The sequence below is a fragment of the Berghia stephanieae genome, chromosome 2 (assembly GCF_034508935.2).
Source record: "Berghia stephanieae isolate SIO BIC M18660-M18661 chromosome 2, UCSD_Bste_1.3, whole genome shotgun sequence".
NCBI classification, from domain to species: Eukaryota; Metazoa; Mollusca; class Gastropoda; order Nudibranchia; family Aeolidiidae; genus Berghia; species Berghia stephanieae.
The window spans coordinates 127,081,990-127,098,269 of NC_088361.1; the positions used below are offsets into that span (position 1 = coordinate 127,081,990).

Genomic DNA, 16,280 nt, shown 5'->3' on the forward strand with positions numbered 1-16,280 from the left:
TATATATATATATATATACACATATATATATATATTATATATATATATATACATATATATATATATTATATATATATATATATATATTATATATATATATATATATATATATATATATATATACTCGTATATATCTCAAGCTCAAGCTCAAAAAGTCGAATTATAATTAAACTTGTCAAATGTTTTAAATTTGGTCTTGTAGCACTCTAAAATGCGTTATTCGTTTTTCTCGATGAAACGTATAAACTTAATTCAAACCTGATACACTATTGGCTATAAGACCAATTGTTTTGCATGTTCATTGTCCCAACATATTATGTCCCAATTACAGTTGGAAATATGGCAAGCAAATGACGCTAATTTATGGCGTTTTAAATTATGAATATTGATACGTTTTAAAGTTTTCATTATAATCAATATGTAAAAAAAAATCCAATATGATTTGAAGTTTATTTGTGACCCGCCGTCTCAAAACGCCGTAATAAATTGGACTCGAAATAATGAATTTCGATATGAATTACGAACTTCATATTTTGTGCAATGTAAATATGGTATCGATTCTCTCCCATATCAAATAGAAATCGTCACCACGATGCAAACTTGTGGCTTTAAATTCAATTTTTACCATCTTGTTCATCCCGACATAATACCGTTTTGAGACGGCGTGCCACATTGTTCAAATCAAATTGAATGAAAAGTTATAATACCGTGACAGTTGTTGCTTAGTCAACATTGTTTTCGTTCAAATTTAGAAGAGCCCCCGACATTTAAGTTCATGACAAATAATACAGAAACGATCGATTATTTATTATATAACAAATGCCTCAATAGTGTCTATGGTGCGTTCAATTTCGTAAACAAGGACGTCTTTTTGACATCACGCAGTGAATCGTTTAAAATAGAGGGCAATAATGTAGATAAATTAAAATCCAGAAGAAATGATTGTGAATCTAGCAATGTATTGGTAGTGTTTTCAAACGACAGTAAAGTAGTGTCCCCTATTCCTGGCCCTGCAGCCATCGTATCGTGCCTTATATAATATATTGTATACACCCACTAACCTTAATACTATTCTTCAGTAAACTCAGTGGAGAACCAACCCGTTGGGAAGAAATATAAGCTATTACGAACAGGCACTCATATATATATATATATATATATATATATATATATATTATTATTATTATTATTATTATTATTATTGTATTGTGTATTATCAATACAAAATGTAATCGTATAACAGGCGCCATGTCTCATCCTAAATGTTGGGCTTTGATCACATTAAGTGGATATTGTGTTATATAAACGCTCGTTTTTTAGTGTATTAAAGAAAATACCGATATTTTTGCATGCCACTTTAAATTATCATTCTTAAAATTGATAATACCATCCCTACGATACCAATAATTTCTATGACGATTGTGATGATTCATTCATAATGTAATATACTATTTTTGACCGGAGCGTGATTATATTGTGCCAAAAAAAAACAAAAACAACTGAGGCTTCGAGTGATCTTTCAAATCTCTGATATAATGTCATAATTGCCACAAAAATATTAGTGTCACATCATTCCTCTTATCAATAGCAATAATGCGGCTATGTGGTCTAGTGGTATGACACTCGCTTTCGGATCGGAAGGTCCTGGGTTCGAGCCTCGCTCGGCACATAGTTGAGTCCTTGGAGAAGGCTCTTTACTTACATTCAGGTGTAAAATGGGTACCTGGCCGTTAAAAGCGTTGTCCCTGTCCGAAAAAATTGTAATATCGCCTGACAGGCGTCATGTCCCACCCTACATGTTAAATGTTGCTGTTGGCCAGGAACCTATTGTAAAGTGCTTTGACTTTGAGCACATTTAGTGGATATTGCGCTATATAAAAGGTCATTTCTATAATGACAAACAATAACTAGATTCTATGATTCCTGCAATGATCAGACTAATAAATATGATAATGTGTACAAGATTTGTGAGCAGCCATGAGCATCCAGTACTGTGTGTTGTGACGAAGCTTCCGGGAGGGTTTGCGACGGTGCACGAGTGCGGTAAATAATTTGCTGATTGGGTCGATTTTCATAACATAGTCGTGTGAGCACGTTTAGAAGCTGCTGCCATGAATAACCTTTTTTAACCAGTTAACTGTCTTACTCTGGAAAGATACGTATTTAAAATTGGGTCAGAAAATTTGCAAAGTCTCAGGTTTGAGAGGATTTTTTTTCCAAGGTGAGGGTGATTCTAATCGGTCGATATTTGAAGAATGCGATTTCTGACATTATTTTTAGATACTTAGTTTTCCAGAGTACGTCAGATAACTAGTTAAATTCGTTAAATATTTGATTCTTTATTATTCTTAAACTTCGTGTAACACACAGCTTGATGTGATATCAAAAGCTACTGGCATTAGGATCAAACATGATAAGTGTACATAATTTGAATCGCTCTTTATGAATTGATTATCTTAATGATTTATTGTCTGTGTTTCAAGTCTGCTTTTCAAGGGAGACAACCATGACTATTTGAAACAAGCAACCTATAATGACATAAATTATTTCCCTTGCACCAAAGATTATCTTTTTATTTTTGCCGCTTTATTACTTTATTTATTCTCCAAGAATAAATAGAGATTTTCAAAAACCGTTTAAATTTTCAAAAACAGATATCTTACCTCGATATGTATATACGAGTATATATATATATATATATATATATATATATATATATATATATATATATATATATATATATATATATATAATGGCTGGTTTTCCAAAACTCTTTAAGTCCAATTTTCTACTTTTTAAGACTTTCCATCCATGAAAAAAATTTATATGTAAACTATATTTTAAGTATCAAATTACACAACATTTTCCCTTTGATTTGTGTGAATTTAAAGTTTAAATATGATAAAATAATAGACCGAAAGAGAAAATTCAGGGGAAAAAATCCTCAATATCTCAAAATGGGATAAACCGAGTGAGGAAGTTTAAGAAAACCATTCTTCATATATATATATATATATATGCAAATATAGACTTACTGTTTACTTCTACCGTACTGTGTCATGCCAATCTAGGGCAATCTAAAGTGTATATAAGAGGCTGTAAATATATATATATATATATATATTAATATATGTATATATATATATATATATATATATATATATATATATACATATATTAATATATATATATATATATATTTACAGCCTCTTTAACATTACAGTTAAGCACTTTTATATCGTTGTTTTTATTTTATAACGTTTCATATATATATATATATATATATATATATATATATATATATATATATATATATATATAATATGTATATATAATAAATAAGGACACTCACAATGTATTCTGTCAGGACGATCATGTCAGTGTTGGTCACACCTCCGTGCTTGACGAAAATCCGTAGTTTGATGTTTATATAAATTAATTTATATTATCCAGCACTCTTTTGTCTACAAGTACGCACAGACACTCATATATTATATAAATCACACCACGAAGGTAGGATATGCATATTATGCACACTGTTACTGGGTGGGGTTCCTGACCTCCTATAGTGGTCAGGGAGATACTTGCTGTCTCTTCTATTCCCCTGTATCTGTTTTCCAACTTGCTTTCTGTCTTTGTCTTGGAATGAGATTACTTGGTTTTGTCCTGACCCTGGCCGGAGTACTTGGCTGGGAGGGAAACAGTCAAATGCATAGTTATTCTTTTGGGAGATAATATTTTTTCCTTGTAAATCTTCTCTCTGTCATGTATTATTATATTTATTATTTTGAATGTATAATGTAAGCATTTGAGTGTATTCCTCTTTGTTGGATCTTGTGCTTTTGTCCGGATGGGACTTATAGCTGATCCAAACTAAGTACATTGATGGTATGCTCTTGGAATCTACATCTGATCACTATTTGTTCCCAGCTCCCCTTTGCCTTACTTTCTCGTGGGTGTTTTAATTGTAATTCTAGAACTTTTTACTATCCCATGTTCTTCCTTTTACCGGCGTTGATATGACCTTAATGTGTTGCAAGCGCCGTAAAACATTTAAAAACAAAAAGAAAAACATATGCACACAGTTAGGTTTGTTATTCATTTGTTCATTTGTTATAATGAGGTGCTTTTTAAACTACATTGATGTGTGAAAATTTATGCTAATTAACAACTTAATTCATCATGTAAACATAATGTATATGTTTCTATGGATTACAGCTGTCATATTTTACATTTTATTTCCATCAATCAACCAAATAAATATTCATTAGGAGTATTCCACATATTGGACACTTCAGTAAAGATGAACAACCATTTGGAGTGCCTAAATTGCTTTTTAAGCCTGTAAAAGGGGAATTGTTAATAAAAGCTTGAAATCCAACCGGTTAGACTTTGACTGCTTGTTTTGTGAATAATTGTCGTAGTCTGGAAAGATTCATATTTTATCCTCATCATCATCATCATCATCATCATCATCATCATCATCATCATCATCATCATCATCATACTCATCATCATCATCATCATCATCATCATCATCATCCTCATCATTATTATTATTATTATTATTATTATTATTATTATTATTATTATTATTATTATTATTATTATTTATATAAATTATTACCATTATTATTCATATTTCTATCATTATTAGTATTATTATTGTTATTATCATTATTATTATTATTATTATTATTATTATTATTATTATTATTATTATTATTATTATTATTATTATTATTATCATTATTATTATTTATTATTATTATTATTATTATTATTATTATTATTATTATTATTATTATAACAATAACAACAACAACAATAATTTTCTATATATCCCGTCATTGCCCATATTGCTGCACACGACAGCTCGTTAAATCTCCCTAAAGCTGGGAAAAATGTATTGATGCTACTTGATTACTTGAGATGAGTGTATCTATGACGCTTTTGTCAAAGGACACGTTTTATCAGCAAAGAATTACTTTCATTGTCTGGCATGTAGACCTTCAGAGCCATTAGGCCCATGGAGCAGGTGTTCATCCCGGTTTCTGTAACGTTAAACAAACATTAGCAATTGCTTGAACGCTAGTCTATCGCATAGTACTTTCCTCCAGATCTAACAGGCCCAGTCACCAAATCACTGCAGGGTGAACATGGAGAAGAGGGGGGGGGGCGGGGGGGGGGGGTTGCTGAATAAAAACGACTTCACCCAGGATCGATCTCGGCTTGTTGGTGTGTAAAGTGAGTGCTCTCTCTCTCTCTCTCTCTCTCTCTCTCTCTCTCTCTCTCTCTCTCTCTCTCTCTTACCTCATGGTACCGTATTAATCCTTTTACAGACGGTGATTTTTTTTTCCATGTATTTATCTTGTTACAACCAAATTCTGTATTCGCCAAAAGAGAAGTAACAGTCGTGCAAACCCGGACATCAGTTTGAGTGGCAACACAATTGTTACTTTCTTGATAGTTATTAGGGGGAGAAATGAACCTCAAAAACTGAAGGGTAAAAATCTGCTCCTGCTGTTGGCTGAAGTCGAAAATCGTTGCTCATTGTAAATTTTGATGTATATTGCGTTTATTTTTAAAAAAACAAGTAACATCTTAACATGCGTGAGAAGAGGTATACAATAAATGGAAAAGATTACGCCTCCGGCGCGGCATCTTAAGATTCTGTCACCTAGGCATTCCATGAAGGAATGATATAGTCCATCAAACAAACGTCTGATGTCAAGAAGACCGCCCATGTTATCCGAAGTGAGCAAATCGGGGTTTATGCTCTTGCCCAAGGAAAAGGTCGAAAGTGCCTAAAAGCGGGGATCTAACCTAGGTTTCGTAAACTCATGGCCTGACACTGACCAACAAATGACGTCAGAAGACAAGTCTTTGGCCACAAAAGGAAACAAAAAGTAAGATGTATTCAACAGTTCAACCAATGGGATCACATGTTTCCCTGACCACTACTAAAGATAACTCACTAGGCGGTCCACATACCTAAAAATGACGTCAAATATGGGTCCGTGGTTCTTAGTGTCAGGCTAACGATCTAACCCGGGATTTTCTGGGTCACGGGGCAATTCCTTAATCATTCGGCTACTTCGCCCTTCAATAGAATGGAAGCTGACAAATTTAAGGTTGCCATGGTTCATATTCTTTATATAATCAAAATAATTTTACAACGAGTTGTCAGCATAACAGTATGTCATATTATATATTATGTATATTATGTACAGTAAACATATAGAAAATGTCAGTGACTTCATTTTAATCTCAGCTTTTTCACTGAGCATCAAGAATGCTTTGGTTCGTTTGTTGAGCTACAGAGCTATTGTCTGCTTCGAAATAGGAAGATGTCAAGCTATTATTTACGCTATTATTAACACTGTTATTAACACTGTTGTTTACACTGTTATTGACGCTATTATTGACGCTGTTCTCGTTGATAATATCCGATGCACTATCAGAGATCTCGTCGGCGGGAACGTGTACCATTGCATAAGCCGTCCATGTATTCACGTTTCGATTATATGTCACTGGGTCGTCTAAGGACCCGCCGTAGGCAACCTCGTATTCGTTGTCAGTGGTCAAGCTGCCTTTGCGCAAATGAGCATGAAGAGGTTGACCTGTAACCGAATCTTGACACGCCATGTCCGGACAAGCACCTGTCATCATCTCAGTCGGACGAATTTTACCCTCTGTGACAGTAAAACCTTCAGAACCTGGACATATTGTAACAGACACATTGTCTTTATTAGTGTTACATTCTTCCTCTCCTAAAATGTCTTCTGAGTCCGATCCGGACAACGCGACATCCACTGAACCAAATGACATGTTGGAAGACCCGCTGGTCATTGGCTCGATAGACCCGTCTTCTGAAGACGTCGAAGAGACAGCACATTTTTGAGAAATCTGCTGTTCTGGATCGTTCCAAAACGAAAACTGTAGGATTCCGCCCGGGCGTGTAGATTTTTCAACGTTCTCTAAATTTTGAGAATCGTTGCCGTTGTGATTCGTGACGTCATCGTATTCAATCGGCAACATATGACCAAGATTATCTAATACGTTCTGATCAGGTGTTGAGTGTTTCTTGTTATCATTTTTAGATATAGGTGACGACGACGGCGAAGCAATGGCTATAGATAATTTATTTTCTTCTGATTCTGTAGAAGTTGAGGTAGTTTGTATTTCAAATAAGTGAGATGTACTTTCAAAATAGATGGATGGAAGATGGGTATGCTGCTGAGGAGTAAGGGGTAATGAAAAGTCAATAATGTCATCCTCGAAATAATAGTCACTGGAAGGCTTTAAACCAATGTCCCAATCATCGTCAAATACATCCTCGTCATAACCAATGTACGTGTCACCAAGAAACTCAATTCTATTTTCATAACCACTGCTACTGTCCTCAAACGACGAACAAACCGATACATTTTCTAAAACTGAATCAACAATAGCTTCATAGTGACCGCAATACTCGGTAAAATTGCTCGGACCAGTCACTTCCTTACAATATATATGGTTTAGTACTTTATTATACTTCCCCTCTTCTAAATCAGTAGAGATATCCGCATCAAAAGGGTTAAAACCACTTTTATTCCCAGAAGTTTCGGTATCCGGTGTCTCTGATACAAAATTTAAATTCTCAACACATATAAGATGACCTACAACTTCTGGAACAGTCTCAAAGGAAACTGACTTTGTCAAATTAACCAAGAGTTTGTCTTTCTTGCGCCGGAATACTGGGCTCCCAATGGTTTGGTAGATATGTTTTGTGGATTTGTCTATTATTCTATTTGATCCGTTATCCATCAAGCTTAGATAAGACCAATCCATATCCGGCGTGATGCATCTTGGGTCGTTACAATCGTTGATGGAGTCTAAATCACTTTCTAAAGATTGGTACTTATGACTCTCTGTGTCTGAGATTTGGTATGCAGCTCTGGAAGAAGGACGTGGCGACCTGCTATTCGATGCTCGATAAAGTTTTGGAGAAAATGCGGATTTTTTCTGGTTATTATGAGTTGAATCAGGGATACTTTGGCCTGGGTTGTGTTGACTTTTTGATGCTCGTTGATTAGCTGGTATTGACTGGACACATTTTGGCACAATGACATTAAATTCGTTGATAGGTTTTTCTGCCGCGGATGCAATATTTTTCTCTGGCTCTTGTGGAGAATCATCTGTATTCGATGTATCTTCTTTATAGCTTGTGTTATATACACGTATTTGTTTTTCAACAGATCGTTTGTGGGTGATTTGTTCTGACATAAAATACACAGAAGTGTTGGGATGAGAGACAACCGTCTGAGAAGAGATTCTGTTGGTCAGAATCTCATCGTAAGAGATATTGCAATATTCTGGCTCTTGGGTTGGATGGCTCTGTGCATGACAAGGTGATTCAGTTACACAACAATTCTTCTTTTGATGTGCCGAAGGATGAACGAATGGCTGTCTAACTATATGGGATTCCTGTTTAAGATTGGTCAAATTTGTACAACGTATTTCTTGCGGATTGAACGGTTCTCGTTTATAATATTTATTATTTTTAATGCTAAACTTGACAGATTTATTGGACTTTTTATTTACAGTAGACCTTAGTTTTGAATGATGTAAAAATCTCTCGTGGTGTCTCGAATTTTCCTGAATCAGCCATCTCTCGACATTGGACAGCTTATTTGTATTTTCTAATCTGTGATTGTCTAGAAAAGTTGCTGGTGACATACTTGCTGGAAACACGGGGACTTCATAACCTTGAGATGATGTGTCGGTAGGATTTAATGTCTGTCTTGGATTAATTCCCTGAATACATGACGATGAGTCCATTCTAGACGTGTTAGTTTCATGAGATTGTTGTGTTTCGTGGTTTCTGTGGCAGCGTGACGTTCTGTGAGTTCTAGACCAGTACGTCTGACAATCTATCATTTCTGGTTTCCTAACCACGTGATTGTCTTTTTCTTGCCTGCTACACTGGGAATCAATTTTTTCTGTGACCGAATCAATCTGGACAACGAGAGTTTTGATGTCTCCCATGATTCCTTGTATATCCTTGATCACGTGTTCCATGTTGGACATTAGACTTCCGACCACTTTTCTGACGGCACGACCTGTTTTACTTCCGCGACGATGTCCCGAAGATGTTGGTTGTCGTTGTTGTTGTTCCTGCTCCGGATGCTGTTGTTGTTGTTGCTGTTCTTGTTGTTGCTGATGATGTTGCTGTGAATAATAATAGTGTGGATCGCGCCGCCGCTGATAGTGGTGGTGAGAATGTTGTTGGTGGATGCAATGGTGATGATGATAGTGTCGATCGTAGGGACCGTCGTGTGCTGTTTTTGAGGTTGACCCATCGGCTTGTGGACTGTCCGTCATTTTAGCAGTCTTGTGAAGTTTAATGACAGCATTCTGCAAAATATCGAGTAGAATGGAATTATGTAAAACAATGTGTATATAGTAGAAGCAGCTGAGTAAAAGTAGGCAAACAAGCTCCATATGCGTCAATTTTTTAGTCTCGTGCTCTGAGTAAATTGTAGTTTGAAACTTATTTAGATCTTGCAAGATTTACCTGATAAATTGTGGAGATTCAAATAAAGAGTAGTGTGTATTTTTTAACCACAACCAAAAATAAGCCTTGAAGATTGTATCAAACTTATCTCTAAAATTAAAAGATTCAATTCAGCTAAAATTATGTCCTATATCACCAAGGCATTCTTTCAGATTAAATGTTATTGATTTTCATGTATGAAAATCAGCCTAAATGAGCCAGTTAAGATAGAGAGAACAATAAAGTCGGTAATTAAGACTCTAAAATGTATGTGGACAACACACAATAAGCATTTATCTTGTCTAGCCTGTGTTGTATCGAGTCACAAATGGCAACGCCGTATTATATCGAGATTAACCGGGGGCTGGAAATATAATTTATAGCCACAAACATGAAAATTAAAGCTATGTTCTATTCGTTGTCATGGAGAATTTATACAATTTCTTGCATTGCAAAATCTTTTTAAACATTAGTATTTCTTCAAAGCTTTCTTCTCAATCAACTTTTTGGGGTCTGATTCATCCCTATATAATAAAAAAATCTAGAGCAGTTATATAGCGTAATTTCCACTAAACGCTTTACAAGGGGTCCCTAGCCAACAGCAACACTTAACATTTATAGGACGGCACTTGACGCCTGTTAGGCTATATTGCTTTTTTTTCTAATAGAGATAACGCTGTTAACGGCCAGATACTAATTTTACACCTGAGTACTGTGAGAGGATGTGAGCAAAGAAGCTTTTGCAAGGGCTCAATTATGCGCCGCAGAGAGCGGGAATCGAACCTAGGATCTTCCAATCCGAAGGCGAGTGTCATAACACAAGACCACATAGCCATACAAATACCGCTTCGAGACGGTGGGTTGTATTCACCAATTTAATTTTTCTCTCCACCTGAATGAATATGGTTTTACGGTATGGCGAGTACTTCATCCGGTCTTTGTGTCGCCTCAACGAGATAATGTGACGGGATGCAGTAAGACTAAGTGGACACAAATCCCCTTTAGTGCTCGCCAGAATTCGCGCGCCCTCGAATGTGTATGTGCTTGTGTGTGCACGCGCGAGTTTGTTTGTGAGAGAGAGAGAGAGAGAGAGAGAGAGAGAGCAAGAGAGAGAGACATAGAAAGAGAGAGAAAGACACAGAGAGAGAGAGAAGAGAAGAGAGGAGTGAGACAGACAAGAAGAGATAGAGAAGAGAAGAGAGGAGAGAGAGAGAGAGAGAGAGAGAGAGAGAGAGACCGAAGGAAACACATAGAGACGGGGGAATGCACGGTGGAATGCACGATGAGAATAAGAAATGTGATTGATGAGAGGGACACTTACAATGAGTATGAGGGATAAAAGGAGACAAGAACTATATCAAAGGTACTCCACATCAAATAAGTTTAGAAACAGTTTTCACAAAAGAAAAATGAAGTAAGTATAGTATTATCATATCATTATGCTCGCACAAAATTTAGATACTTACAAAGATGGATAGAAAGGTGGGAAGATAGTTAGTTCGGTTCTCGTAGATTATTGTTTGGTAAATAAATCGGCATATAAACAAACGTAGATATAGATAGCGAGATATATAGAGATAATATAGATACATAGATGGATAAACAGAAAAGAAAGGGAGAAGGGGTGTGATATTCGTTGTAACCGGATTGTTTTACATAACTTAATAATACAATACTACTACTACTACTACTACTACTACTACTACTACTACTACTACTACTACTACTACTACTACTACTACTACAGGAAATATATATTCAAAGAAAACAATTCTATCCAGTGCATTTTTTTTTTAAAATCATGTAGTATTTCACATTTCACGTACGTGCGTGAGGAAGGCCGTCCCTTGTCCAAGTGGTAATGACTGGCATAGCTAGAATCTAAAGGAACAAGTGATAGATTATTTATTGATAGATAAATCAATTCCGCCGTGAAGGGACATCCCACTGTGGTGCACGCGAGGCTCTTAAACAAAACCACACTGGGATAAAGTGGAACAGAATGGGAAAATAAACGGCTTTCTTTTTTAGGGAATTTGCATCGACACAGAATCAGTCTGTAAATATGATCAAAATAATATTTTAAAATGAAAGAGGTGGCGGATGAGGATGAGTTGAAGGAGAGGAAGACGAATGAGAAAGATGAAAAAGGAGCGAAGGATGAAGGGAAATATACGGATGAGAAAAGTAGAAGAAGAAGAAGAAGAAGAAGAAGAAGAAGAAGAAGAAGAAGAAGAAGAAGAAGAAGAAGAAGAAGAAGAAGAAGAAGAAGAAGAAGAAGAAGAAGAAGAAGAAGAAGAAGAAGAAGAAGAAGAAGAAGAAGAAGAAGAAGAAGAAGAAGAAGAAGAAGAAGAAGTAGAAGAAGAAGAAGAAGAAGAAGAAGAAGAAGAAGAAGAAGAAGAAGAAGAAGAAGAAGAAGAAGAAGAAGAAGAAGAAGAAGAATACCGTATCTCGTTTTTTCTCGCTCCATCACTGTGTTAAATCCATCTCCATGACCTTAAACTTTTTGTCACAAAGAACCAAAGAAAAATATTCGGGACTCTGTTGTTTCTGAAAGGATCTATCAATCCATCCATCCATCTATTTACCTATCCGAGTTGATATGGAAGAAGAAGATTATGAATAAGAACAGGACAGGAACTACATCTCGTCACCTAGACAATAAATATGTATTGGATCCTTATATCAATAAAGGGAACTTGCCAGCTGCAGAAGAATTGCCAGACAGCATTTGACAACAAAAGCGTTACAATCAAGCTAAGAAGGTTAATAATAGCAGAAAATGAAGTGAGTAGGAAAGTGCCAGAAGACAATAGGGAATAACGACAACTCCGCCTGGCCGTATCAATTAGGTCGTGGGTTCGAGCCCCCATCGCCGCGAGAGAAAAAAATTATTCTCTATTGTCTTCTGGCACTTTTCTACTCAATTCAGTTTCTGTTATTATCAACATAAATCCAATTTCTGAACACAAGTTATAAGGTTTTTCCTGTTAGCAATGCTGTGTTCCATGTTTTCGCATAAGTATCTAAAGAGACTCAGCTATCAACTTTCTATTGAATAAAAAGAAAGGCGATTTTTAAAAAAACAACAAACAAACTTCCCGATAAGGAATCGAATCTTATCTGCCTTAAGGAAGCTAGTGTCATCTTGGTGTCATTTAGACGCGAAATACTCTAAGGACAGTTATGGTGATATAATGTTAACCAGTTAACTGCCTTTTGTGGGGAAAAAAAACAAACTGGTATTTAAAAATTCGGCCAGCAGACTTGTCTTTCAAATATCGATTGATTTCAATGACCCTCATCTTGGAAGAAAAAAATTCTCTCAAACCTGGGACTTCGCGAAGATGAGGGTCATTTAAATCGATCGATATTTAAATGACGAATTTTCTGGCCTAATTTTTTACTGATTAAAAGGTTGAGAACCTGTGTATCAGTCAGTAATGGTTCTTTGTTTTGGTGTGACATTTAACTAAGTGCCTGTGTTGAATCCTTGCTCGCCGTAAGAGGAATTAATAACACTTTAATTTGGCTATACAATTTAGATGAAAAAAATCGATATAAAAACTTTGGCAATCAGGAATCATACTCGTATCAAGCAGGGCATAAACAAATAGAGATCAGTGGCGGTGGCGATAATGGTGATAATGAAGATGATGCTGATGATGATGACGATGATGATGATGATGATGATGATGTCAGAAAGGCAAACTATTCATCGTGCCTCGCCAATCCCGAGAGAGCATGACGTTAGCATCACGCAAGCCGTACGTAATAAGTTCATGCCGAGACCGTGTCATTGTTCTACGGAATTATCCGTCTCAAGGTTATTGCAATAGAGTCGATGGTACTGATCTCATCCAGGCTTATGTAAGAATTCTCTCTCAAACACATTTATTGGGGGATAGAGACAAGTCCATATTGATGCTATGCGTTTAGGTAAAATACTCACAACATCCGCCAACCGGATATGTCGTATAACACGCAAAACTATGTGTAACCCTGAGTCCGATTGCTATAATTCAGTGAGAACAAATAATTAAAATGGCTGTATAAAGACCTTAGAGACGTCAACTTTGTCCCTTATATTGATAGGTATTATGGTCAGAAAGCACAGCTGGTGATTATATTTTTTATACCCCAAGCTTTAATTGCTTTTACATTTTTTTTTTTGCATTAAATCGATGTAAACCACTAAGACGCAGAGCTGCTCATGGCATTTGGCCAAGACAATAAAGATATATTTTTGTTTAGGGTAGATTTATAAATAGAAATTGTGGTACTGAATTGGGCGTTTCTTGTATTCAATTTAGTCCTACTATTCGGCATTTTTCTATATAATATTTGGCCATAATCTTTCTAGTAATCTTATCTGATAGGTTGAGTTATAAACGGCTTACAGTAAGCATTATTGCTAAATAAAATTATCTTAGATCTTACCCTTAAGGTTATTCCCGTCATTTAACTCTTTTAAAACACGAGTCGCCTACCTATTTTTTAAGTTTTAAGTATTAGAATTAATGACAACTATGTACACCAACTCATAGTTCTATGCTCATGATCCTACAATAATGGAGTAGAAAAGTGCCTTGAGATAGACTCAACAATATCGTGATTGATTTATGAGCATGTTAGACTTTCCTTCAACTATGAACGCGGGTTTAGTGCGGCTATGTGGTCTAGTGGTATGACACTCGCTTACGGTTCGAAAGGTCCTGGGTTCGAGCCTCGCTCGGCGCATAGTGAGTCCTTGGAAAAGGCTCTTTGCCCACATTCTCTCACCGTACTCAGTGTAAAATGAGTACCTGGCCGTTGACAGCGTTGTCTCTGTCGGAAAATATTGTAATATCGCCTAACAGGCGTCATGTCTCGTTCTATATGTTACGTGGTGCTGTTGCTCCATGACCCTTTGTAAAGCGCTTTGAACACGTTTAGTGGATATTGCCCAATATAAAAGCTCGAGTTAATGAACGCGGGTTTGTTTACATATTATTCTTATTGATAAAGACTGCCCTTTTTCAAAGTAAGAACAGTGAAAATAATACGAAATCGGTTGACCCGACGAGTATCGGATATTGAATTAACGTGAAATAATCACTCGACGTATCTTAGATTCCACCGTCTTAATCTTACAGGAATCTAAGTATAGATTAAAGACATGATGGCTTGGTATCGGTACGATTCATACAATTGGGAGAGGATGAATAGATAGATAGATAGATAGATAGATAGATAGATAAAGAGATAGATAGATAGATAGATAGATAGATAGATAGATAGATAGATAGATAGATAGATAGATAGATAGATAGATAGATAGATAGATAGATAGATAGATAGGTATATATGTAGATAGATAGATGTATATATATATATATATATATATATATATATATATAGAGAGAGAGAGAGAGATAGATAGATAGATAGATAGATAGATAGATAGATAGATAGATAGATAGATAGATAGATAGATAGATAGATAAATAGGTGGTGGATAGATAGATAGAAATTTAAAAAAATAAAGATACACAGATATATAGATACATAGATTGATATATAGATGCTGGAATGGTCTATATTCAAAACACTTCCCTCAGTCAATAAACAAAAACGTTAGTACTTCACGTAAAATCAGAGAAGACCAGACTAAAGGCACGCCCACTGTTATGCCTAGTATATTCGTTTTTAGAATTGAGAAGGGGGGGGGGCGGGTAGGGGAGAGGGGCGAGTCTTAAAGACTGTATTTTAAATTTTGGCCAGAAAACTCGTCATTCAAATATTGATCGATTAAAATGACCCGCATAATTTGGGCAAAACTCTTAAAGCTGACGACTTGCGCCAAATTTCGAAGTACAGTAGAGCATCGCTTGAGAGTTACAGAGGGAGACAAAATAATATTTTAGCAACTTTTCGTTGATTCTTGTTTGATAGTCACTTTCTATTAGTTAGCAAGCCTCTCTGGCCATTTATTTGCCATGGACGCCCAAATATTGTTGTAAAAAAAAAAAACACAGCGTATTCGTACTTATTTTGTCCAGAAATTCTTAGCTTATAATACAATGAATTGATTATGATGACCCCAGCTTGTCAAAGAGGTTTTGACCTAAAATAATTTTCATGTGTAAGAATTTTTGACAAATCGGGGTCCTCTTAATTATATCAATATTTTATGAAATAACACTTGTCTAGCCAAAATGAAAATATGTATTTTGTCAGTGTATTTTGCATATGCGGTTCGATATCGACCATCCAAACCGTTTTGTTTCAATATTTCATGCATCAAACCAAATTCCGTTTGTAAGCCTAATATTTGTGTTGTTCGTAGGCAATACTTGAATTTGTTGCTACACACAGATTATGAAAACAATGTTTGCTACATGCACATGTTATTAGCCAGTTCATTGCCGGCAGAAAGCTGAAATGTAAATTCTCTAAAAAGAAAAAAAATAATTTTGTGATAGCCAATTTTTTGTTTTCAAATTTCCTCGCATTATGTCCATGTTTTGTTCATGGGAAATGCTTGAACACACAGAGAGATTATGAACAATATTGTTTGTTACATGCAGATATAATTAGCGTTTTCATTGCCAGAAAGAAATTAAAATAATAATAATATCTTTGAAAAGAAGAAACATTTTTGTGATTGTGATATAGCCAATTTGTTTTGCACGTCTTCTTCGTATTTTGTTCATTTTTGAAATAAATAAAAATGTTTTAACTGCATCCACTTCATCAAACG

At 35.4% G+C, this 16,280-nt stretch overlaps 1 protein-coding gene across 1 annotated transcript in view; it reads right to left on the reverse strand.

Annotated features, from left to right (window-relative positions):
• Positions 1–5,556: 5,556 nt before the first annotated feature.
• The window catches only part of LOC144966555 (uncharacterized), a 47,819-nt gene continuing 37,095 nt past the window's right edge, over positions 5,557–16,280 (reverse strand). The window contains exon 2 of the mRNA XM_078903217.1: positions 5,557–9,399. Within this exon, the coding sequence (XP_078759343.1) occupies positions 6,280–9,366 (3,087 nt within the window). The 5' untranslated portion in view covers positions 9,367–9,399 and the 3' untranslated portion in view covers positions 5,557–6,279. The remainder of the gene's footprint in view (positions 9,400–16,280) is intronic.